Below are 24,619 nucleotides of genomic sequence, written 5' to 3' on the forward strand. Positions count from 1 at the left end.
GAATCCTCAGAGCTTTGAGACGGCCACTGGGTGCAGATGAAACTGCCCCCAGCACACTGGGCCCCTTGTGGGGAAGGCATCCAGAGCCCCAGACCTGGGCTGTGCAGACAAGGCTGTGCTCTGAGGTGGGCCCAGGTCTCCATATCCCTCAAGGCCCCAAAGACAGTCACCAGGAAACCAACCCAGTGACCAAGAAACCACAAGCAGGGGACAGGAGAAAGATGGAGCCTACGACAGCTTAAGGAAAAAGGGAATTTTATTTTTCAAGAAAATGTACTAACAGGTTGAGGGAAGGAGCACGTTGGCCACATCCCCTGTTCTAAGCAGGGGTCTGAGATGAGGCCAGACCTGACCAGGGCTTGGGAGGAGCTAATGGGACTCCCTGTGGCACTGGGAAGAGGACCAGGCAGGCCCAGGGATGGGACTTTGTTCTGTTAGCACCAGGAACCGTCCACAGCCACCGCTGGACTCGGAGACAGGACAGGGGATGGCCCTGCTCTGCCTCCACCTGAGCAGTCTGGGGAGGGGCTGGTGGCAGAAGGCTCCCTGCAGGTGGTCATCTGAGTGTGATTCTCAGATTCACAGACCAACCTCGGTCCCCCCAGCCCCCTGTAAACACAAGAATGAGCTCGTGACCACCAAGCCCCTCAGGACAAGATGAGGGTCCGAGACGTGTGGCTGGGCTTCAAGCGGCCCAGGAGCTGCCGGGCTTTCTCTTGCATGAAGAGCTGGTCCCTGGTCCCCCCGCAGGCCACCGTTTTCCAGGCGCTGGTCATCTGCGAGGAAGCAAGAGAGTTACCATCCAGGCAGAGGCAGCACGCTCCCAGCGAACGTGGGGAGCACAGCCAGGAGGAGTGGGGACGTTTCCATGCCCTTCCTCCTTTCTACCGCCACAAGTCTTCTTGTGCTCCCTCCACCTTCCCGGTGGCCCTGGGGAAGTTCCTCCCATTTCTGGGCTTCCTCAGATGTAAAGCAAGGAGGTTGGACCAGGCAACACGGCCGTGCCCCTGCCCACGTGGCATGAGCCTCCTCATGAGGAAAAGCGACAGCCAAGCAGGCCGGTGGGAAGGAGCAGCGAGAAGTTCCAACAGACAGTGAGGTGCAAGCAGCCAGGGCAGCCCCTGCCCCTGAGCACAGACGTGTGCTAAGCAACTAAATACAGACACAATGATTAATTACAAGTGAGACCACGCCATAATAAAGGGGCTCATATTGGGGGTGGAGGGGGCTCTCCAGCACACAGGCTCCCTCCCTGAGGGAGCGGCGTCCACACTGAGATCTGAAGCATCAACTAATCAAGCAAACAGAGCCAAGAAGGGCATTCAGGCAGAGGCAACAGCCCAGGCAACGTCCCCACGGATAACACCACATTGGTGGCCGGCACTCACAGGGGCAGGTGCTGGAAAGTGGCTTCGGGGCTTCGGGGCTGCCACCGGCTTCTCGGGCTTGGCCTGCAGGAAGCCCTCATTGAGGAGGCTGGTGTCCTCTTTGATGCCTGGCACTGTGAGGCTGGAGGAGCTTGACAGGACATTTGTCGGCTGCAATGAAAACCGAGCCAGACTCACCCTCTGCCACAAGCGTGGTGGGAAGGAAGGAAACCAGTCACAGCCCAGCAGCTCCACCCCCGGGCTATTGGATCTCAGGCAGGACAGTAACTTCTCTAAGCCTCAGGTCCTCTTTCAGATGGGGACTTCTCTGTCAAATGCCTGTTTCAGAGCCTGGCACCTAATAGATGCCCAATAATGCCAATCCCTTTTCCATAGAGCTGCCTCCTCCCCAACAGGCCTAGTTTCTCCTGGGACCAGAATTCTCCACGAGCAGTCACAGATGCTGCCATCAGCTGGCACACACAGAGCTGTACAAAGTACCCCCAGCCTGGCCCAGAGCCAGCCTGGCTCTGCTTCACCTTTACCCTCCTAATATTCTGCTGGGCTTAGTGCTCTGATAAACAAGAACCTAAGGCTTGAGAAAACTAAGAGATCCCAGAGAGCAAGAGCCAGTGCTGGGACTCTGCCAGGCCCACCCCACCTCAAATCCCATGTTCTAAACTACTTAACCACACAGCTTTACTGTTTGGCAAGTATTTTATGTGCCCAAGGCGATGCCTGTTGCAGGTCTGGCTGCACGGTACTAAATCCCCAGCCTGGTGGGGCTCCCTGCCCAGTGATGCTTCTCTGCAATCTGCAAGGGCTATGGCTGCAGCAGTCCTAACTCCCCAGATCTGCAGGATCTGATCAGGCAATCCTTTGTCTCATGCCCCCTGCGTCCCCCCAAGCCTCTGACTGCCTCCCACTGGGCGATACACCCCACTGTCAACTGCAACAGTGTGGCGTACTTTCTGAGGGCTGGCTCTGTGTCGACAATAGCCACCTTCCTGAGCTCAGCCTGGAACTGGACAGCACCCTTCCCAGGGCTGATGTGCCCCAACCACCTGGCTGTGCCTTGAGGTACATCACTGACCCTCTCCACATCACCAACTCTCTCCATGTCACCCCCATGAGAAGGTGCTGGGGACCCAGATCCATGGTTTTCAAACATGTTCTAGAAATACAACTCTAGCAATGCTATAAACCCTTCTGTGAAAGACATATGCAGAGCTGCCTTGACTGAAATCGGGGGTGGGTGCCCAGCTCCACTTTGTCCATCAGCCCCTTACAGCTGAGCCTGACACCCAGAGCCCAGTCCGAGAACCACCAGACCACTCCACTGCCAGGGTCCCCTCACAGCTAAAGGGTTCTAAAGGCAGAGGGCCTCCAAGGAGACTCCATCCTCCCTGGGGCAGAGGAGTCTTCTGCAGTTCTGGGCAGGGGGAGCAGGAGACGGGGCAGCTTCTCTCTCAGACCCCTTACCAAGGACAGCACCTTGGGCAGCGTGGACATTACCAGCTTCACATCTTCATCCACGATGTCAAGAGCCAGGGACTTGCGGACCTTCTTGATGGGGCTCCGCCGTAGCTAGGGGTGGGGAGGAGGGAGACAGAGCAGATGTTTGGGATTCCCCCGAGTCACCACCAGCACTTTGTGGACGCCTCCCCCAACCACCCTGGTCACAGAGCCACACCCTGATGCAGTGGAGCCTTCGAGTCAGGTCCCCGGCCCTGATGCAGTGGAACCTTCGAACCAGTCCCCGGCTGGCAAGGATTAGGGGGGTTGGGGGGGTGTGCAGGTAGACCAGGAGAACCTGGCCCCATTACAGATTTAGCACCCAGGGCAGACTGTCCTGCCAGATGCAACCACAGGGAGCCAAGACACAAACACCTCCACCCAGAGACCCACTCCTCATCCCCAAATGGACCATGCACAGCCCCCAGGCCTCTAACATGCTAAACACACCCCTAAACAGGCCCGGGAGAGAATCATCCAAGTTACACTTCAAATATCCACCTGCAGACGAGGAACACAGACATGTAAAACAGGGACGCAGGCCTGCTACAGGAATACCCAGCCCCACACCTGTGCCTCCAATCAGCAGGTCAGGGGTCAGCTCCAATACCAGGGAGGAGCTCTGGGACTAACTCACCCCCCAACCTAGCAGTATGCCCTAAACAAGTGCTGCCATGGCTCAGAACCACCACCTGACACAGAGAGGCCAGGAAGGGCCCTGGGTCAAGTTCTCTGAACCTACACACCCAGGGGACCCTGCCCCATGGGCCCCATCCACACCAACTGCCCACCTTCCCCACACACCTGTCTGGCGCATTCCCACCTTCCCACCTCTCCCCAGAACAAAGCTTCTGAAAAAAGGGGGACATGGAATCCATCTGCTTTCAGGAAACCACACACATGGTGCAGCAGAGGTGTGGCTTCTGGGTTGGCTTGAGACAACCCCTGCCCTGCACGCTGCACCCAGGTGTCCCTGACCAGTGTCCCCACCAGCTCTCCACCTCACCTGAACCAACTGTCCCCCACCTGGCTCACACGGCCCAGATGCGTGGCTGACTTCATCTGAGGACTTCCCTTTAAATCCTTTGTGTCCCCTTCTATTTACTCCCTTACTGCTGTGTGCATCGAGAGGGTCACTGGTGTGTTTGTCTAGTATCTGCCTCCGCCCCCTCATCTCCAGGAGGGAGTGACCTGGGTCTGTGTCACCATCCTCTCCACTGCACCCAGCCCAGGGCCTACTTTAGAAGGGTCCAAACACAGTGAGTGCTGCTTAAGGAAGGGCCTAGCTCAGAGGAGGTAAGGGGAAGGTTCCCGAGCACCAGGGCCTCACTTTGGTGGGTTTTGCTGATAACCACTCTGGGCAACAAAGGGCAGGGGCTGCAGCTCCACCTTCCCCAGTGACCAACTTTTACCAGCTATTCCCAGACTCACCCCCTCCCCACTCTCTCCCCACCTCCCCATGGCTCTACCTCCCTTGGTCCAAACTGCCCAGGCTGGCAGGAAGGGGCTCTCCAGCCCCACCCCACCCACTCACCCCAGCCTTCCTCTTCTGCTTCTCGGGCCTCGCCTCGTCCTCAATGATGAGCTCGATGCCGGCCTCCGAGCGCAGCACCTCTTTCAAGTCCTCCTCCAGGTGTGGGGTCTGGGGCTGGGGGTGGGGTGGGGCAGCCCATGTGAGGCTGCACAGCCAGGCTCTAGGACCCAGCCATAGCCCAGCTGCTCTAGGCAAGGCAGGAAGGAGGCCTGGGGCCAGGACGCTGACCTCACACTCAGTCGTGACCATTAACTACCTTGCCTTGCAGGACAGACAAGCAGACACTGACCTCAATTCACTGAGGGCCGTCGTGAGCCAGGAGTACTCCCAGATCATCCCCGCCACCCTCACACAGCCCCATGCAACATCTATCATCATCTACAGGGTAGAAATGGGAGGCTCAGAGAGAGTAGGCACCTGGCCCAAGGTCACAGAGCTGTGGAGTTAGAACCTGGACACGATCCAGCCCTAAGTCCTCACCCCCTTTGTTTCACACTAATGGGGACTCTTGGTTCCATTTCCTGTTCTTGGGCCTGTGGGGTTCCAGGCGACCTCTCTGGTCTCGGGCGGCAGTGACCAGGGAAGGGAGAGAGCAGCAGGTGTAGCGGACGGCTACCCTGTGAAGTCACTCTACAAGTCCCTACATCTTTAATTCTAGTTGCCAAGGTCAGATGTGCCCCCTCAAACCGGTCTGGAAAGCATGCCACCATCTCAGTGTCTGGGAACCACAGCCCCGTGCTTCACTGGGCTCATTAACTCCATCCGCTCATCAGCTCCATCCCAGGGCCGGGGAGACCACAACAAGAGAACCCCACACCGTGGTGGCAATGCTGGGGGCAGGGCAGGCACACCACAGACCCTGTTTACAGGCCAAATGCTTCTTGACGACCTCTCTCTCACCTTCAAGTCATTTCTAGAACACCTGCCCGTTTCAGAGAGCCCACTGCGCCAGCTTTCTGTTTTCACCAGGGAGAGCATGACTGCCCTCTGGGAGGAGTGGGGAGAAGGGAGGTCTGCCCACTGCCAGGAAGGTGCCTCCTCACCAGCCCCTCAGGCCCATGCACAAGTTGGCTTCCCCAAGTGTTAGAAAGCAGTGGCAGTTGGTCAAAGGCTTCAGTAGGAGGAGCCCCTGGCCACAGCACCCGAGCCATGAGCCATCGCGGCTCAGGCCCACCTCCTCCCAGGCGCAGGAAGCACACTGTGGAGTGCTGAGTTCTCCAGGTGCCAGTGCTTCAGGCCACTCCCACCCCTCCACACTGAGCTTCACCAGGATGCCACTGCGCCTCCAGCACCACCCAGTGCCCACCCAGCACGTTGCAGATGCTCAGGAGATGTCTGAGGAATTTTAACTCAGCCTCTGATCCCCCATTTGTAAAATCAGGATATTTGCAACTTCTCAGGGCTGCGTGAGGTCTCAGAGGGAAAGGGCTCTGTGAGCCGTACACCGCTATGTGGACCCGAGAGATCCCACCATGCACACCCGCCTGGCTACACCACATACCAGGGGCTTTAGTGGTCCGTACTTCTCCAGGGCATTCTTGAACGGGGTTGGTGTGTGGGGAGTGTTGTCCATGGAGTACTTCTGATCTGGGGTTACAAACCTGGCAGGGAGAGAAGGAGGCTGAGCAATGGGGTAGGGGAAAGACACCAGCCACTCTGCCACAGGCTGCCCATGACTCCCACAGTCCCTCCACCTGACCTTTGGCCTCGGCAGCAAGGAGGAAGCCCCAGGCATATGGTCTCTTCCCATGGCACTTCCCTTCCCACCTTCATACCCGAGGATCTTCATTAGAGGCTTAGAGGAAGGGTCAGCCTCAGAACCAGGAAAGAATAGGACATAGTCCTTCCAGCCAGGTAGAACGTTTCAGAATGTTGCTCAGTCATTCGCTGATCAATGATGACTTTTTCATAAACAAGGGAGGCCACACTGCAGGCCCGCAAGAGAAGGGCAGGGGAGCAAGGCGAGAATCCAGGAAGACCAAGTCCTTCCCCAAGCTCTTCCAGAGCACATGTGGCAGTAGCATTATTAAGGGAAGACACATGATACAAGACGGTGAGGCCAACACACGTGCTCAGCATACCCTCTTCCCAAGTCCCCTCAAAATGATCACAGTGGGGACACAAATGGGGAGGGAGAGCTTTAGCAGACAGAAATGTGGGAAGGGGGAAAAAAAAAAAAAAGAAACATGGGAAGGGTCTGGTCCACAAGCAGAGATACTAAAAAGCTTCTCTATCAGTCCTGGCCCCAGCAGCGAGCGATTTCTGCCTGTGATGGAGAAGCCTCCCAGAAGAGAACCCCCCCCCACACACACACACAGCCCACCACCACCCCCACACACACACACACACACACACACACCAGGCCCAGAAGAGACCACACACACACACACACACACACACACACACACACACACACACACACCAGGCCCAGAAGAGGCCCCTCACACACACATACAAGGCCCAGAAGAGACCCCTCACACATACACACACCACAAGCTGGGTATGGGCAAACCAGCTCTCCACCTGCATGAGGCCCGCATGACCTCCGTCAGCTAGAGGTACCACCACAGCTCACTCCCAGGCCTTCCTGAGACTGTCAGAGGATGTGAGACACACCCAGGTAGTCAGGAACTCGGGAGCAGAGGCCAAGGTGGACACAGTTGCTGGGCACCCCCTCCAGCCTGCCAGCCATTCCATAGGGAGATAAAAGGCTGGAACAAGGGCAAATTATTCTTTATTTCCTTCCTCAGGATTGAGACTAGACAGGGGTCCACTCAATCTCTTCCCAAATTCTTGTTATCTCCCACACAGGACACACAGAGGCCCCCCCATCTGGTAAAGATGAAGAATGACATATAAGTACTGGTCAAATGTAAACATCTCACAGTTCAAACTGTAGCTCAAACGGATGAATCAGAGTCTCAGGATCAAACATCTCTGTGGGACTTGGAGCTTTTGCAACAAACATGAGAAAACCCTAGAACCTCCCTACTTCACAGTATCTGCAAGAACTGAGAATACATGTGTGTTAGAAAACCAAGGCAGAAAAGAGTAAAAAAAAAAAAGAACACCAAGGGAGGCCAACTTGAAAAGGAAAGACAAAAGATTGCTTGAGATGAAAAAAACTGCAACTCTGTAAGCTGGAGGCCTCAGGCGGAAAAGTGCAGGAGCAAACTGGAGAATCAGAAGACAGTCCCACAGTGTTCTCACAGAGTTCGAGTGGCTTATTAGGACAATGAACAGGAAGATGAAGATGGACAGAGACACAGCAACTGATGAGACTGTGTAGGGAGGACCTAAAGGTAGAAGGTAAAGGGGCGGACTGCCAGAGGAACAATTAAAAAAAAGTGCATGTTCTTAGCTCTAAGTCTGAGCCTTGAGTTTGACAATCATGGTGGTGGGAGTTAATTAAGAGACAGCACACCTACATCTAGCTTGGCAAATTTCAGAAATTAACTAAAACAAACAAACAAAAACCCACCAAATAAAAACAAAAAAACAAAAACCACAAAAACCAAAACCAAAACCAAACCAAAGCCTTACAAGGATCCAGAGAGAAAGAAAAGATTTGCTACAAAGAAGTAACAGCGGGTTAGGTATCAGATTTCTCTTCAACATGAATGCCTAAAAAAACAAAGCAGAGGGCGCCTGGGTGGCTCAGTTGGTTAAGCGACTGCCTTCGGCTCAGGTCATGATCCTGGAGTCCCAGGATCGAGTCCCGCATCGGGCTTCCTGCTCAGCAGGGAGTCTGCTTCTCCCTTGGACCCTCCCCCCTCTCATCCTCTCTCTATCTCATTCTCTCTCTCAAATAAATAAATAAAATCTTTAAAAAAAAAAAAAACAAAGCAGAGCCCCCGTGGGTCACAGCTATTCTTCCTCAAGACTTCTAGATCCACCTCCTGTTGTTGAAATACAGTAGACAGACAGCCCAGACATGGTGGCACAGGTCCCACATCCTCCTCACTCACAGCCTCCTGTCTGGGAAGAACTCCATCTAACCCAGAAAAAAACCAAATTTAAAACCAGGAAAGGTCTGTGATTTATGAACCAGTAAAATCTTAGGGGTGTTATCAGCTCCATGTGGCCCATCCCCATTGACACATAGCCCTGGTGACCCCTGACTTCTTGCCTCCCATGCTCTACACCCGATTCGCTCCAAACTTGGGGCCTTCTTTTTGTTCTTTACAACACAAAAAAGCATCTTTCTGTCCTTTGTGTTTACAGTTTGACCTGCCTGGAATTCCTTTTTCTCAGAATTCTGCATGGGTCTCCCTCCCTTAAGCGCCATCCCTGACATCCTCCTAAGTTAGAACTCCTCGCTGTTACTTGTGCTCCCCCCGCAGGCCTATATAATTCCCCTCACAGTTTCTAACACCATCAGAAACATCATACACTCAGTGTGTTTTGTTTCTTTGTTAATGAGCTGTCCCTTCCAGTAAACCATAACTTCTATGGGGGAAAAAAATGGGAAAGGTGGGATATAAAACCAGTGGGCACGGAAACCAGTCAAATTTGGAATGAAGTCCAAATAACTGTTGCCTATTAAGTCTTGCATAGGTCAAAAAGAATTTCTGAAAGAGAAAAGAGGAAAACCAAAACAGTCTTTTGTGACAAGAATCTGGATTTAAAGATGAAGCAGCAGATCTCCACTCCAGGCCCAAGTGGGACATCAGGGCCAGACTTCCTCTCCTGCCTGAAACAACGAAGCAACAGTACACCATGGATGACACAATGGGCTTTAAGACCCTGGGCACCAGAAGGCAGAGGACAGGGACCCAAGAGATGGGAGACAGAAGAGGATGGCTCCCAGGTACAGCGTAGGGACGAAAGCAGAGGAGGAACCTGGCACGACCCAGAGTCAAAGGGACAAGGGCAAGTGTTCGAGGAGACCATGGCACAGCATCACCAGAGGAGAGAGTTGCATAGGAGGAAAACTCAGACATCTGCAGATGGGCCGGAGCATCCCACAGGGCACTAACTGGTGCACACACTTGAGGAGGCCACCTCAGATCAAGGAAGAATGATGCAAAAAGAGCAGAGGGAACAGTACTTGATGCTCACGCAGGGCTGGAAACAGCGCTCAATCCCACCAGCCAGACTGGAAATCCTCATCACTCACAAGATAGAGGGTAGAGCACTGGAGGGTCCTGAACTAACTGCTGCTCTGGTCCCACCTGATAAATCTTAAAAACAAGACCGACCCAAAGGATCAAATTATTTCTAAATAACTCAACTGTATCCCAGAACAAGGCTCTAAAAAAAGTCCAAGAATACAAAAGTATACAGCACTCAGCAAGGTGGAATTCACAACGTCTGGCACCCAATTAGATGTCACCAGGCACACACGGAGAAGCTAAGCAGGTGCTTACAACCCAAGCAAAACCCACAAGGAGAAGAAAAGCCCATCTACCGAAACTGACCCGGAACTGATACACAGCTAAAATCAGCAGGCCAAGGACATTAAGACAGTTGTTATAATTGTACTTCATATGTTCCACAGCAAAGCCAAGATGGAGGATATTTTAGAAGATCCAGTTGAACATCTGGAGACAGAAACCACAATGCCTAAGATGAAACACACACTGGACGGGATTACCAGGGACCAGATACCGCAGAGAAAAGATTAGTCACTTGAAAATAAAACAACAAACCATCCAAAACAGAGAGAAAGAGTGAAAACAATGGTAATATCATCAGGAAGCTGTGGGACAGCTCCACGTGGCCTAATATGTGTATAATTGTGGAGTCCCTAAAGAGGGCTGGGTGGAAGGCCCAGAAAGAATATTTGAAGACATAAGGGATGAAGTGTTTCCAGATATAATGAAAACCCAAAGATCCAAGAAGCCGAATGTCAAGCGAATGCCAAGCATAAGAAACAAAGAACAATCCATTATGGCACATCATAATCAGCTTGTTCAAAACCAGTAATAAAACAGTACAGGCCAAAATGGTTGAAAGACCTAAACGTGAGACAGGAGTCCATCAAAATCCTAAAGGAGAACACAGGCAGCAACCTCTTCGACCTCAGCCGCAGCAACTTCTTCCTAGAAACATCGCCAAAGGCAAGGGAAGCAAGGGCAAAAATGAACTATTGGGATTTCATCACGATAAAAAGCTTTTGCATAGCAAAAGAAACAGTCCACAAAACCAAAAGACAACCGACAGAATGGGAGAAGATATTTGCAAATGATATATCAGATAAAGGGCTAGTATCCAAAATCTATAAAGAATTATCAAACTCGGGGCGCCTGGGTGGCTCAGTTGGTTAAGCGACTGCCTTCAGCTCAGGTCATGATCCTGGAGTCCCAGGATCGAGTCCCGCATCAGGCTCCCTGCTCAGCAGGGAGTCTGCTTCTCCCTCTGACCCTCCTCCCTCTCGTGCTCTCTATCATTCTCTCTCTCTCAAATAAATAAATAAAATCTTTGATAAACTCAACACCCAAAGAACAAATAATCCAATCAAGAAATGGGCAAAAGACATGAACAGACATTTTTCCAAAGAAAACATCCAAATGGCCAACAGACACATGAAAAAGTGCTCAACATCGCTCAGCATCAGGGAAATCCAAATCAAAACCTCCATGAGATACCACCTCACACCAATCAGAATGGCTAAAATTAACAAGTCAGGAAACGACAGATGTTGGCAGGGATGTGGAGAAAGGGGAACCCCCCTATACTGTTAGTGGGAATGCAAGCTGGTGCAACCACTCTGGAAAACAGTATGGAGGTTCCTCAAAAAGTTGAAAATAGAGCTACCATACACGATCCAGCAATTGCACTACTGGGTATTTACCCCAAAGAGACAAATGTAGGGACCCGAAGGGGTACGTGCACCCCAATGTGTATAGCAGCAATGCCCACAATAGCCAAACTGTGGAAAGAGCCAAGATGGCCACTGACCGATGAATGGATAAATAAGATGTGGTATATATACACAATGGAATATTATGCAGCCATCAAAAGGGGGTCTTGCCATTTACAACGACATGGATGGAACTGGAGGGTGTTATGCTGAGTGAAATAAGTCCATCAGAGAAAGACATATATCATATGACCTCAGTGATATGAGGAATTCTTAATCTCAGCAAACAAACTGAGGGTTGCTAGAGTGGTGGGGGGTGGGAGGGAGGGGGTGGCTGGGTGATAGACATTGGGGAGGGTATGTGCTATGGTGAGCTCTGTGAATTGTGCAAGACTGTTGAATCACAGATCTGTACCTCTGAAACAAATAATGCAATATACGTTAAGAAAGAAAAAAAGAAGAAGATAGCAGGAGGGGAAGAATGAAGGGGAGTAAATCGGCAGGGGAGACGAACCATGAGAGACGATGGACTCTGAAAAACAAACTGAGGGTTCTGGAGGGGGGGGGGGACGGGTTAGCCTGGTGATGGGTATTAAAGAGGGCACGTTCTGCGTGGAGCACTGGGTCTTATGCACAAACAATGAATCATGGAACACTACATCAAAAACTAATAATGTAATGTATGGTGATTAACATAATAATAAAAAAATAAAAAAAAAAAACAGTACAGGCCAGATGACAGGACAGCAACATCCTTAAAGCTCCAAGGAAAAACCTGTCAACCCTGAGTTCTATACCCAGCAAAACTACCTTTCAAACACTAAGGCAACTTTTCAGATACAAACTTTCCAGATTCACCAGCAGGTCCAAGCTACAATGTTAAAGGATGACCTTCAGAGAGAAGGAACATATTACCAGGTGGAAATGCAGATCCACAGAGGAATGAGGAGCAGTGGAAATGCTTCTTCATGTGAAAAAAAAAAAAAAAACCAGAAAGGCTGGAGCAGCCGCAGCAGATTAGGAACAGGGATGAGAAGGAAAAGAGAAAGAAGCATCAATGCCTTTTGTGGCAACAGCGTACCTACTTAAAGGCTTAGATTTCAAAAATTCTGGCTTGAACAGAGAATCATTCCTCATGCAACGTATCTGTTAAACTCTAGGTCAACTGTTGAGAGACTGATTTCTGACCAGGGGATTCATAAAGCTTTCCTGAAATTATGTATCATTACAAGGACTAACATTACTAAGCTGATTCCCGAATTACACAGATTATCAGGAAATAACAAGGTAATGCTCTCCTGCAGCAAAGGTAACAAGCAGAAGCACAGTTAAGCCACTGTCTCTACCTGGAATCTAGAGTCAGGATGATGCAGGAAGTGCACTTCTGTGAAAGCACTTCCATAAAAGCACACAGTAAGGGACCTGTACAGGTGAGACATGGAGCTTTGTAAGCTCACAGCCTGAGCTCCTCCTGACTGAGCACCACAAAGAGACAAGGAGAACCAGGGCACTTCTGTCCTTCATGTTAAGGTTGCTCAAACACAGTGGATTTGCACGTGAAACTTACACAAGATGGGGAGATTTTTTTCATGGCTATTTGGACTCTAGTCCTGAGATTGGAAAACCATCAAATTAAAAACTGAAAATGAGGAATAACAAAGATGAAGCACCAGACAATCCTGACAAAAACAAAGAGGTGTGGTGGCCAGAAGGAGGCTGCCTTCTTGAAACAGTCTCAGGTGTTTTTCTAAAGGGGATCCCGGTCCTGGCTTGGGGAGAGGGCGAGGCCCAAGCTCCTGGGCCAGCAGGAATGGGTGGGCACAGCACTCACGCCGCGTGTTTCTGGTGCAGGGGCGTCTTATCCCGGTGCAGGGGTGTGGTGACCACCACCTTCTGGCTGCACACCGGGGTGGACGTCAGTGAGGGGCTCTCCAGCTCCAGTGTGTCCTGTTTGTTCCAGAAGTTCAGAAACTGCAAGGAAGAGGATGGAAACAAGACAAAGTGACAACCTGCAGGGGTGGGGGTGAGACCCTGGATGGCCCCCCCCCCCCCAACACGGCTGTTCTCTGACAGAGGTCTCCCTCCTGACCTGGGAGAACTCCCCTACCAGGCACCAGAAAATGAAGACCAGGGGAGATCGACAGGACCCACCATCTAGGTTCACGTAGACCCCTGGGATTGTCACTGCCCCCAGCCCTGGCTTTTGTGAGGCCGGGGAGGGCCATCCCCCATGCCCACGCTCACAGCACTGCCGACTGTGCGGTCAGGGCACAGAAAGCTGGCAGTCTTGAAAGCAGCTCCTTTTCAGAAGACTAGCTCTCACCGGACCTGTGGACAGGGGACAGTGACAATGGTGCTAGTGATGTGAACAGGTAGAGCACCCCCACACACCACGACTAAGCATTCACACCAAGAATTCCATGTAGTTTTCACAGATCTGTGACGTAGGTGCCATCACGACACCCCATTTTACAGATAAGAAAGCTGAGGCTAAAGAGGTAAAGGTTCTTGCGCTGAGTGCTAGAGACAGGACGCAAATCCAGATCTGAGCCAAGTCTGTGGCACTACCCTCCCCCTCTCTGCCCTGAAGGTGCCCTGGTAGCCCAGGGCCACAAGCAGCCCTTGGGTCCACAGCCCTGAGCAGGGTCCCCATCACGCTAGGCTGTTTGTTGGGCAGCTCAGGACTTGCTGTCCTTCTCTTGTCAGCTGCCCTTACTTGGGGCCTGCTATGGGCTGAACTGTGCAGTGTCCTCCCAAATTCCCATGTTGAAGCCCTGACCCACAGGCCCTCAAAACGTGAATATATTTAGAGAGAGAGCCTTCAAAGAGATGATTAAAGGTAAAATGAGGTCATAAGGATGGGCCATCATCCAACATGGCTTGTGTCCTTAGAAGATTCTACAAGAGGGCGCCTGGGTGGCTCAGTTGGTTAAGGAACTGCCTTCGGCTCAGGTCATGATCCTGGAGTCCCTGGATCGAGTCCCGCATTGGGCTCCCTGCTCGGCAGGGAGTCTGCTTCTCCCCCTGACCCTCCCCCCTCTCATGTGCTCTCTCTCATTCTCTCTCTCTCAAATAAATCTAAAAAAAAAAAAAAAAAGGAAGATTCTACAAGGAGCAGGTTAAGAGATTATAAGAGAAAGATTAGGACACAGACACACACACAAAAGGAGACCATGTGAAGATACACAGAGGAGACAGCCAGCCATCTACAACCAGGAGAGGCTCCAAAAAAACTGAACCTGCCCAAACTTAATCTCAGCCTCCAGAACTATGAGATTAATTTCTGAAGTTTAAGCCCCCTGGTCTGTGGTACTTTGTTTTGGCACCTGTAGCAACTAACACAAGATCTCTCGCAGAAAAATACCACTAATCACCCCTGACATGGACCTGGCCTCGATCCTTGGACAGATGATGGAAGTAGCCTCCTAAAACGTGCCTCCTCTGGGCCTCACTCTCTCCCACATCCACAGGGAAGGGGGTAGACATAGTGAGACCCAAAGCCTCCATCCACTCTCTTCTGGTCTGGGACCATGGGAACTCCAGGGTCTGCCTCTTGCCCGCCCTTCCAGTCCATCCTCCCATAGCCCCACCACCCCCTCAGCCCCCAGGGCAGTACATACCCCCTGTTTACACCTACGGCCCTCCAAAGCCCCTGCCCCTTCCCCCAACTTCCCCATCACCCTGGCTCTGGACTTCACCCCATGCCCTCTGCCCCCTCATCTCCATGCCTGTGTTCAAGCTGACAAAACCCAGCTCAAACATCTCTCTCGGAAGCTCTGAATGCCTCCCTGACAAGTAGGGAAGACAGGGTCCCTCCTCAGCTCTCCCTACTAGTACTTTCATTACAAACAGAGCAGTACCCAGGACACAACAAGCTCCCAACGACCACAGCACTTTCCACACCACATTCTGTTCAAGTAATTACAAGCCTGCCCCCAGCACTCACTACCCTCATCAAGGGCAGGGCTATGTCACCTTCACCATTACACCCCAGGGCTGGCAAATCTGCTATGAGCAGGTGTGCAATAAACTCTTTTAGCAAATACTGAGTCCCTTCTCTTCTTTGCCCAGTTACCACCTACTATTCCCCAGCTAAGGAATCCCTCCCTCCTCGTGGAAGCCTTCCAGGATGACACCTACCCCCCCAGAGGAGATGCCCTCACAGCTCTATAAGCCTCACATACCAGGTGTCACATTCATTTGCAGCTTTTCCTATTAACTGGTCTTCCCACCAGAGCTTAAGCTTCCCTAGGGCAGAGCCAGGCCTGGTTTTGCTCCCCTCTATGCCCCCAGCACCTAGCACAGGGCCTCAAACAGCAGAGGCTCAGGGAAGCCTTGCTGAATGACGTGTGCCCATGTGCCAGGTCCTGTCCCGGGCACTGGGAGTCTGTACACTGAACCCAGCGAGCAGTCGGGGTGGGGTCCACACACCTGGGAGGGTGAGAAGGGTAGGGTCTTGACGGGTGTGCTCTTGGGGGTGAGGCTGTTACAGGAGTCCAGGAAGGACAGGCTGGCACTGTTCTCTGTGACAGGCGACAGGGCGACACGCCTCTTCTTCTGCCTCTTGAGCACCGAAGGCGGCGTGCCGATGCCCAAGCCCCCCACCTCAGTACTGGGGGAAATGGGGATCAGCTCGCCCCGACTGCTCCGGCTCAGATCTGAGATAGTGTGGCCATCCAGGCGGTACTCGGTCACACTGGGCACTGGGGCAGCAGGCTGGCGGGGCGGCGGCACCTGCTGCCGCCGTGATGGTGATGGCTGCACCGGGCTGTTGCTGATGCTGCCCTCTGCGGACGGCTCCTCAGGCAAGTCAAATTTACTCAGGTCACACCAAGCATCAGGGTCCTGCCCAGAGACGGGGGGTTAGGAATAACTGCAATCACTCTGCTTTTGCAGCCGACAAAGACTCATTCATTAAAGGACAACACACACGCATCAGGGAGGAACCCACAGCCCAGGAGTCATCACCGTGAACGTTTTCTTGCGTTTGCTTGAGAATTCTTCTACCATCTGTATATCTCTATCTGCAAACATACCTGAAGGCACACTGCACATATGGCTGCTTGCTGTTATTTTTAAAAAGTGATACGTAAGATAGGAAGCACAAAGAAAGAAAAATCAGACACCCATCAAGGAGTCTAGGAAATAAAACCCTATAAAAAAAAAAAAAAAATCACTGAAGCCCCAGGCCCACCTTCCCTTGTTCATGTCCTCTGCCTGAACTCAGTATTTACCATCTTCACGCATTCCCTTAATTTTACCACTTATATCCCTCAATGGTAGCTAGGATTCTGCATTTTTAGCCTTAGAAAAAAATTATTTCTATATCCTTTTCTTCTACTTAAAATTATAGTAACAATGATAGTGCCTAATTCTATTACCTATGAGTTAGATGTTTACTATTAACAAATATCAGTTATTATGTGAAAAAATTTTCAACTTTTATAACAGGTTTTATGACTGCAAAATAATCGATCATATGAATGTATCAGTACTTAACTATCCCCCTCTTCTGTTGGACATTTTTTCCCCTAGTTTTTAAAAATTAAAAATAACATCTTCATGAACATCTTAGATACAAATCTTCTCATGCATTTTTGGTGACCTCCTCAAAAGAGACTTAGGCCCCAGGCTATGTGGCCAGGTTTAAGTGTCCTGATGCGCACAGCCACACTCCTGGAGAATGTGCTCCACTGTGCTCCACGCACCTGTCAGTCACAGATGCCTCCTGGGCCACTTCACCTAAACTGTCTCCAGTCCCACAAGAACCTGCCAGACAAACATTACTTTCCTCCTTTCTAGGCCAGAGACGGTGCAATCTGCCTGAGGTCCCTTAAGTTTCTGGGAGCAATTCTGAAGAGTCATACCCAGGTCTTCCTTCCTTTGCCCAATAAATGACAACCCGGCCACAGGGCTGCTGGAGACAGAAGCTTCCGCTTTGGTACCTGGAGGTCTGGCCCTGAGCAGAACCAGATCCTCGTGACGACTGCTGGTCCTTGGGACTCGCAGGAGCGTGGGCAGTTCATCCCTAAGGGTGGAGGCCAGCTCAGGGCAGCACTAATTTCAGGCCCATGCCCCCAGCAGCAAACCTCAACCTCGAGGAGGCCCCAGACTAATGGTGTCTAATGGACCAGAAGCAGATCCTATAAGCACTGCCTGGAGGCACAGACAGCAGTGTTTCCACAAACGCTGTAACAGAGCATGTATGTTAGATAGCAAGTAAGGAGCCTGGCCCATGGCAGGCACTCACACGTCAGCTACTGTCGTTACTAATTAAGCATTCAGCCGGGCATACAGTGGACGCTCAGTAACACTTGGCTCCCCTCCCCCCACTCTCTGGGCCTATCAAGTGGAAGAAGAGGCAGAAGAGTCTGAGGATGAAAGCAGGTAACACCATGAAAGGCCAACAGTGCCAGGCACAGAGTGCGTCCTACGCTCATCTAACTCTCCCCATAGGGCCCGAATCAGGGACTGCCCCTGGCAGCCTCAGAGCTATTTATTGAACGCGTTGGCAAACCAATCAGACCTGCTTCTTGTGCCACTCTGAAATTTCCTGGAGTGGAGGGGACACCACAGCTAGACCCTACAGCTGGGACCAGTCCCAGTCTCTGGAGGCAAGGGGTGGTCAAGACAGCCAAGACCACCAGGCTTACTGTGTGACTGTGGGGACACTACTTAACCCCTCTGAGCCTCAGTCTCATCTACAAAACACAGAGAAAGGACATACCTCACAGGATAGTGTGGATTATACACTGAACCCAGAGCCTGGCATTTAGATGTTCAATAAACAGCATCATTATTCTTAGCAAGAACAGGGAAGCCCGAGTGGGAAGATGAATGTGGGGTGAACTCTGCTGTCCCTAGTCGCCAGCCCTGTCCCCCATCACCTCCTGAAACCTGCTCTACACGGCAGGCCTGGCTGACACAGCGAGGAGCTGGGATGTCACATCAGGAGGTGCAGCCCCCAGCGAGGAGCTCTCCCCAATGAGGTACAATCCACAGCCAGGGGGGCCTCAGGGGCAGCGTTACTGGAGTTACCAGAACCCACTCGGCACTCCAGCCCCAGCCCTACATCCGGTGCCACGAGTATTATGGGCCTCAGACACCCTCCCCTCGTCATCCCTGAGGTCTCAGGGCAGTGCCATCTCCTCTGGGGAGCCCTCCCACCCAAACTGCACTGTAGCACATGAGGGCAGGGACTGCATGGCAACCATCTGTGTCCCCAGGCCCTGGCTCCCAGCTGGACACTCCACGTCAGCTCAGGAGACGTCGCAGGATGACGGAGTGAACAGAAGGATGCCTGCCCATGAGAAGCATTCCCGGTTGGCGGGTGCTCTGGGCCCACTGTGAAGAGCTGTGACCAACATTACCGACTCGATCAAGTCCAGGGCTTCCGAGAGGCTGGACCCCACAGCAGGGATGAGGAGGTTTGCAGCCTCCACCACCCACTTGTAGGGCAGGCTGGTTTCCGGCGAGGAGCCCTCCTGGTCTTCACGCTTCGGGAAGTCCTCCAAGGGCTCCGGTGTTCGAACTCCATCCAGGTCTGTAGAGACAGCTCCCTGCTCCTTAGAGGTGGTGGCTGCCGTGGCCTCCTCCTCACTGCTTTCCTCTTCCTTCATGGCAGGAAGCGTGGGGGGCCAGCTGGTGACGAGACTACCCTGTAGGACACAAGGGCACAGGGTTCTGATTATGAGATGTACCCTGTGTAGTGTTCTAGTGAAAAACGGCACAACCTGGGGCACCTTCTCAAGGGCAAAGAGTGCGATCCCGTGTCAATGGGGTGGGGGGGGACACAATGGTGTCAGGGAGAAGCCACGGGCTCTGGAATCAGCCAGAGCTTGGCCATTTTTGTTAGCCGGCCTTGAGCAAGCTGTGTGACCTGTAAGTCAGCTCTCTTGCTTTTAAAATGAGGACCCTAAGGCTCACCGGGGAGGGGCGCTACAGAGATCAGCAAGGATGCAAACGGTGCCCAACTCACACCTTGGCTATTAACTGCTATCGCTGCCAAGTGAACGGGATGGAAATGGTTTGTGATCCAAGCAAAGGAAGAAAAGGAGATAAAAAGAACAGATTTGATTGAAAATTTATAACCACGGCAATTGCAGAAAGGGGAAGAATGCCATAAACGCTATTTAAAGGCTCGAATGTGGGAATTCCGCTTCGGAAACAGCCGTTGAAAAATGGCTTGGTGATTTCATTTAGAATTCAGAATACAGGGGCGCCCGGGTGGCTCAGTTGGTTAGGCAACTGCCTTCGGCTCAGGTCATGATCCTGGAGTCCCGGGATCGAGTCCCACATCAGGCTCCCTGCCCGGCAGGGAGTCTGCTTCTCCCTCTGACCCTCTTCCCTCTCGTGCTCTCTATCTCTCATTCTCTCTCTCAAATAAATAAATAAAATCTTAAAAAAAAAAAAAAAGAATTCAGAATACACTTACCATACGACCCAACAATCCTAAACCTAGATGTTTATCCAAGAGAAATGAAAACTTATGTTCACACAAAATCCTGTACACAGATGCTTATAGCAGCTTTATTTGGAAACATAGCTAGGAATCAACGTCCCTCAGCTGATAAAGAAAGAATGGTACTCCCATACAACAGACTATCACTCAGCAGGAAAAAAGAACAAATCACTGACAGATGCAATCACATGGATGAATCTTAATGCATTAATAACTAAGCAAAAGAAAAGTCACAGAAGAGTACAGACCGTATGATTCCATTTCCATGACATCCTTACTAAGATAAAACTACGGAGAGACAGAAAACAGAGAAAATAGAGAAGCGGTTGCTAGGGCCTGGGGGCTTGGGAATTTTAGGGGGTGTTGGAAATGTTCTCCACCTTTACTGTGGTGTTGGTTACATTTGTCAAAACGCACAGAACTATCTACTAAAAGGGTGAATTTTACTGTCTATAAATTACACCTTTATAAAATGAAGGGATGAGGAAGCTCCAAGTTTCCCAAGCTGGAAAAAAGTAATTACTATATGATAAACGGGTAAAATCCTTAACACATAAAGTTTATGAATGACAAAAAAAGGGGGGGGGCAAAGGCAAATCAATAAACTAAAGAAAAACCATCAACCTCACCAGTAGAAAATCAAACCCAAATGATAGTCCACTGTTGCTCATAAAATTCGCAAAGATTTTTTTTAAGAGAGGGAGAGAGAGAATCCTAAGCAGGCTCCACCTCCACTGTGGAGCCCAGAACCAATTCAGGGCTCGATCTCACGACTCTGAGCTCATGACCTAAGCAGACATCAAGAGTCGGGGGCGCCTGGGTGGCTCAGTTGGTTAAGTGACTGCCTTCGGCTCAGGTCATGATCCTGGAGTCCCGGGATCGAGTCCCATATTGGGCTCCCTGCTCAGCGGGGAGTCTGCTTCTCCCTCTGACCCTCTTCCCTCTTGTGCTCTGTCTCTCATTTCTCTCTCTCAAATAAATAAATAAAATCTTAAAAAAAAAAAAAGAAAAAGAAATCAAGAGTCAGTAGTTTCACGACTGAGCCACCCGGGTGCCCCGGCAAAGGTATTTTTTATACGGCCACAGCCAGTGGTGACAAGAGTGTGGGACAATGGGCAATGCCATCTGTTGCTGACAGGACAAAATGGTACTAGCACTCGAGCGGCAATTTGGTGATGCTTGTGAAAATTTCACACGTCGGTACCATTTGACCCAGTCATGCCACATCTGTAAAAACTAACCCACATAAATAAGTACATGCACAAAAAATTTGAACGATGATGTTTGCTGCAGCATCTTAACAGAAATGGTAACAGATGTTCATCAGCAGGTTACGACAAGATGTGACAGATCCAAGGATGGTATAAAGATCTGTACGTGCAAAATGACATGGAAAGATTTAAGAAACCGTAAGGCAGTAAGTTATAACATAATCTTCATTTTAAACTTATTGCCCTTAGTAAGAAATGTTGGCAAACACATTAAACAATATATTGGTTCTCTCTGGCAGTCGAGATTAGCAGGCTCGGCCTTCTACAATATTCAGCTCTGTAAAGTTTGTAACTCCTTACAATGATCATGCATTGCTTTTGAAGTAGAGGGACAAGTTGCAAGCACTGACCAGTGAGTGGAGAGAACAGGAGGTGGTCCCATATACACATTAGTAGGCAAAATTTTCTGGCAGCAATCTAGCAAAGTGTATTAGAAGTTTTTCAAGAAATGTGTCTCAACCCATCTCCATGAATTTCTAAAGAAATAACTGAGCACATGAGCAGTGATTTGAGCTACGAGGGTCATTAAAGTTTTGTTTCTATTTTTAAAAATTAGATATAACCATAATTACATAGACAAACAGCAAAACAGAACCATGAAAATGCTGCTGGAGATGAAATGAGGCTGAAAACAACACGCTAACTGACCCCCGGGGCTCATTCTGGCCCAGCACAGCCAGCGCTCCAGACGCAAAGTGCCAGAGGTAAAAGCTAAGTCAAAAAACTGACTTTCAGCTAAGGATTTTCAGAGACCGAGGAAGGTCTGTACACTTCCCCCCATCCTAAAAAGTGACTTTGTGTCTGCTGATGTCCACAGTTTCTCTTTGTGGAACGTATGCTTCTTCTTCAACCAGAAGGAAAAGGCTTGAAAACATGTTACTCAGATACACAACGAAGTGTGAGAAGTAGATTCCTCTGGTTAGGGGATGTATGGGGAGTCCAGACTGGAAGAAGTCAATTTACTTTTCATTTTAGATATTTCCTTACTGTTTGTTACTCCACAGGAGCATTCATTTCAGGGAATCAAGAGAGATTCTCACAAGTTGAAAAATCAAGAAACAGAGGGGTGCCTGTGTGGCTCAGTCATTAAGTGTCTGCCCTTGGCTCAGGTCATGATCCCAGGGTCCTGGGATGGAGCCCTGCATCGGGCTCCCTGCTCTGCGGGAAGTCTGCTTCTCCCTCTGTTGGCCGCTCCACGTGCTTGTGCTCTCTCCCTCTCTCTCTGACAAATAAATAAATAAAATCTTTAAAAAAAAAAAAGAAAAAGAAAAATCAAGAAACAGAAGCAAAAACATGCAATGCTGCTGTACAGCACCCTCAGAACTGGGGCGGCACACAGGTTCTACCTAGCCAGTAAGAAAAGGGAAGGGGGAGTGAAAAAAGATTATTCACTAGTTCACAATCACAGAAGAGACTAGAACAAAGCACAGGTAGGAAATCAAAAGCAAACCAAAGCACAGGTGAAGTGTGTTACCTCCCATGATTCAGCATCGTCAAATCTTCATTCTTTAACACATTTCCTTCAAATCGTTTTTTAAGATTTTTTTTGGTGTCTTCGTTTTGAGAGAGCAAGCAAGTGAGAGCATGAACAGGGGGAGGGGCAGAGGGAGAGGGAGAAGCACACTCTGCACTGAGCAGGGAGCCTGTTGCAGGGCTCAATCCCAGGAGTCCAGGATCATGACCTGAGCCGAAGGCAGACATTTAACCCACTGCGCCACCCAAGCACACCCAAATCTTTTTTTTTTTTTTAAGGTTTTTTTTATTTTTGTAATCCCTACACCCAATGTGAGGCTTGAACTCACAACCCTGAGATCAAGAGTCACATGCTCTTCCAACTGAACCAGCCAGGTACCCCAAATCTTTAAAGAATAAATCATTAGAGAAATAGTTTAAAAAAAAAAAAATCAATAAAAAGTTTGCTCTGGGGTGTGGGATGGGACATGTTAACACCTGCACACTGGTTTCATTTTTCCAATTGCAAATGTTAATACCATATAATTTCAGTAATATGATTTTCTAGAAAGTTGTATGAAATTATAGACAGAAAACAGATGAGGGGTGCCTGGGATCAGGGAAAAGGGCTGACAAAAAGGAAGACAAGGGAATGTGGTGAGTGATGGAAATGTCTGTATCTCGATGTGGTTTGGTGGTCACAGGACAGTATGTTTTTTGTCATGACTCAGAACCATACACTAAATGCCATGGATTTTACTGTAAGTGAATTAGACCTCAATAAATAAATAAATGACTTTTTTTTTTTTAATTGCAAACATGCTTTTATAGTATGAAAAGCCGGGCAAGGGCGACAGGTAGGAAGGAAACTATTGCTAAAGGCAGAGGAGGCTTAGGACCTCTTCAACCCAATCCTCCGTTTTCTACACCAGCTTGGTCTGTCGTCCTTCACCTGCGGGCAGACAAGTGTCAGGTCTCTGCAGAATTACGGGACAAGGAAGGGCCCTGGTAAGGAGGATGCAGCCCACAGGAGACCCTGTGGCAGGAAGTCATGAACGGCTGTGGCGAAGATGAGAAGGAAAGAACATGTGTTAAATGAAATGGTCTGGGATGAATACGCAACCCACCAAACCCAGAGCCAGGCCCGGGGGCCGAGCAGCCTCGGGCAGCCGCCTCACCTGCTCCTCCACGGGGCGGGCGCTCTGGCAGGCAGCCTTGTCCTCGAGCTCCAGCAGCAAGTACACAGGGGGCTTGCAGTCTTTCGACTCACTAAGGAAGCCACCCGTGTCCACCTTCCTTTTGATGGTGGAGTTCCAGTGATTCTTCACAGCATTGTCTGTCCTGCGGGGGCCAAGAGGAGGCCTTTCAACTCAGCCAAGGTGCCACGAGGCATGTCACCAACCTCCCTGAGCCGACTTCCCACTTCTGTAAATGAGGGTTCAACCTGATGACTCTACACTCTCTCTGTCTAAAGTAGGTTCCATGCCCAGCATTGAGCCCAATGCGGGGCCTGAACTCACAACTCCAAGATCAAGACGTGAACTGAGATCAAGAGTCAGACCCTCAGACGACTGAGCCACCGAGGCGCGCTGACTCTACAATCCCTTAACTCTAGGATGAAGTCACACGTGTTTCTAGCCCTCAACAATTTACACATATTTCCACTGACCTCAGCAAAATAAGCAAAGGTTTTACTCAGCCCATGCTGAAATCAAACAGCTAAAATGTTTTTGAAGCTCGCACTCCGTTTTCCGCTCACTTTGAATCTGTAGAAACTAGAAGCAAACCTCTGGCTGCTGAGCTCCATTCTGAGGCTCAGGGTGACTTGAAAGCAAGCCCTGGTACTCTTCTCAGACGGCAAAGAGCCAGAGGCAGAGCTGGATGGCACAGAGGGTCTGCAACGGGTCACTCTGAGCCTCAGTTACTTTATCTGGAGAATCGGGAGACGATTCGTGCTCCCCCACTTACTGAAGATTAACTGAGGACACACATACGTCATAGTGTAAGCACAGAGCACCACAATGGTACAGGAGCACAGCGTCCTAGGATATGGAAGTGTAGGGAAGTAGAGGAAAGGAAAGACCAGCAGAGCAGGAGAAAACTGTACAGTGGTATGGAAACACAGCACGGTACAGTAGCGCAGAAACGTAAAGCGTAGTGAAGCACCCGAAGAGTTTAGAAGTAACAGTGGCATACAGCAGTAAGCGGCCCACC

At 50.4% G+C, this 24,619-nt stretch overlaps 1 protein-coding gene across 6 annotated transcripts in view; it reads right to left on the reverse strand.

The window, feature by feature from the left end:
• Positions 1 to 244: 244 nt before the first annotated feature.
• MYBL2 (MYB proto-oncogene like 2) overlaps positions 245 to 24,619 on the reverse strand; it is a 35,988-nt gene continuing 11,613 nt past the window's right edge. The window contains exons 6-14 of one of the 6 annotated variants that reach the window (XM_025875463.2): positions 23,584 to 23,746; positions 18,592 to 18,879; positions 15,653 to 16,066; positions 13,053 to 13,192; positions 5,918 to 6,017; positions 4,417 to 4,530; positions 2,883 to 2,954; positions 1,389 to 1,538; positions 245 to 776 (exon numbers count right to left, since the gene is read on the reverse strand). In XM_025875463.2, the coding sequence (XP_025731248.1) occupies positions 648 to 776; positions 1,389 to 1,538; positions 2,883 to 2,954; positions 4,417 to 4,530; positions 5,918 to 6,017; positions 13,053 to 13,192; positions 15,653 to 16,066; positions 18,592 to 18,879; positions 23,584 to 23,746 (1,570 nt within the window). In that variant the 3' untranslated portion in view covers positions 245 to 647. Of the gene's footprint in view, positions 777 to 1,388; positions 1,539 to 2,849; positions 2,955 to 4,416; positions 4,531 to 5,917; positions 6,018 to 13,052; positions 13,193 to 15,652; positions 16,067 to 18,591; positions 18,880 to 23,583; positions 23,747 to 24,619 lie in introns of all 6 variants that reach the window. The other 5 variants (XM_025875461.2, XM_025875460.2, XM_073880388.1 and 2 more) reach the window with 5 other exon arrangements.

This window comes from Callorhinus ursinus, unplaced genomic scaffold, assembly GCF_003265705.2.
Source record: "Callorhinus ursinus isolate GAN/ISIS: 27379988/994484 unplaced genomic scaffold, GSC_fseal_2.0 scaffold38, whole genome shotgun sequence".
Lineage (NCBI taxonomy): Eukaryota > Metazoa > Chordata > Mammalia > Carnivora > Otariidae > Callorhinus > Callorhinus ursinus.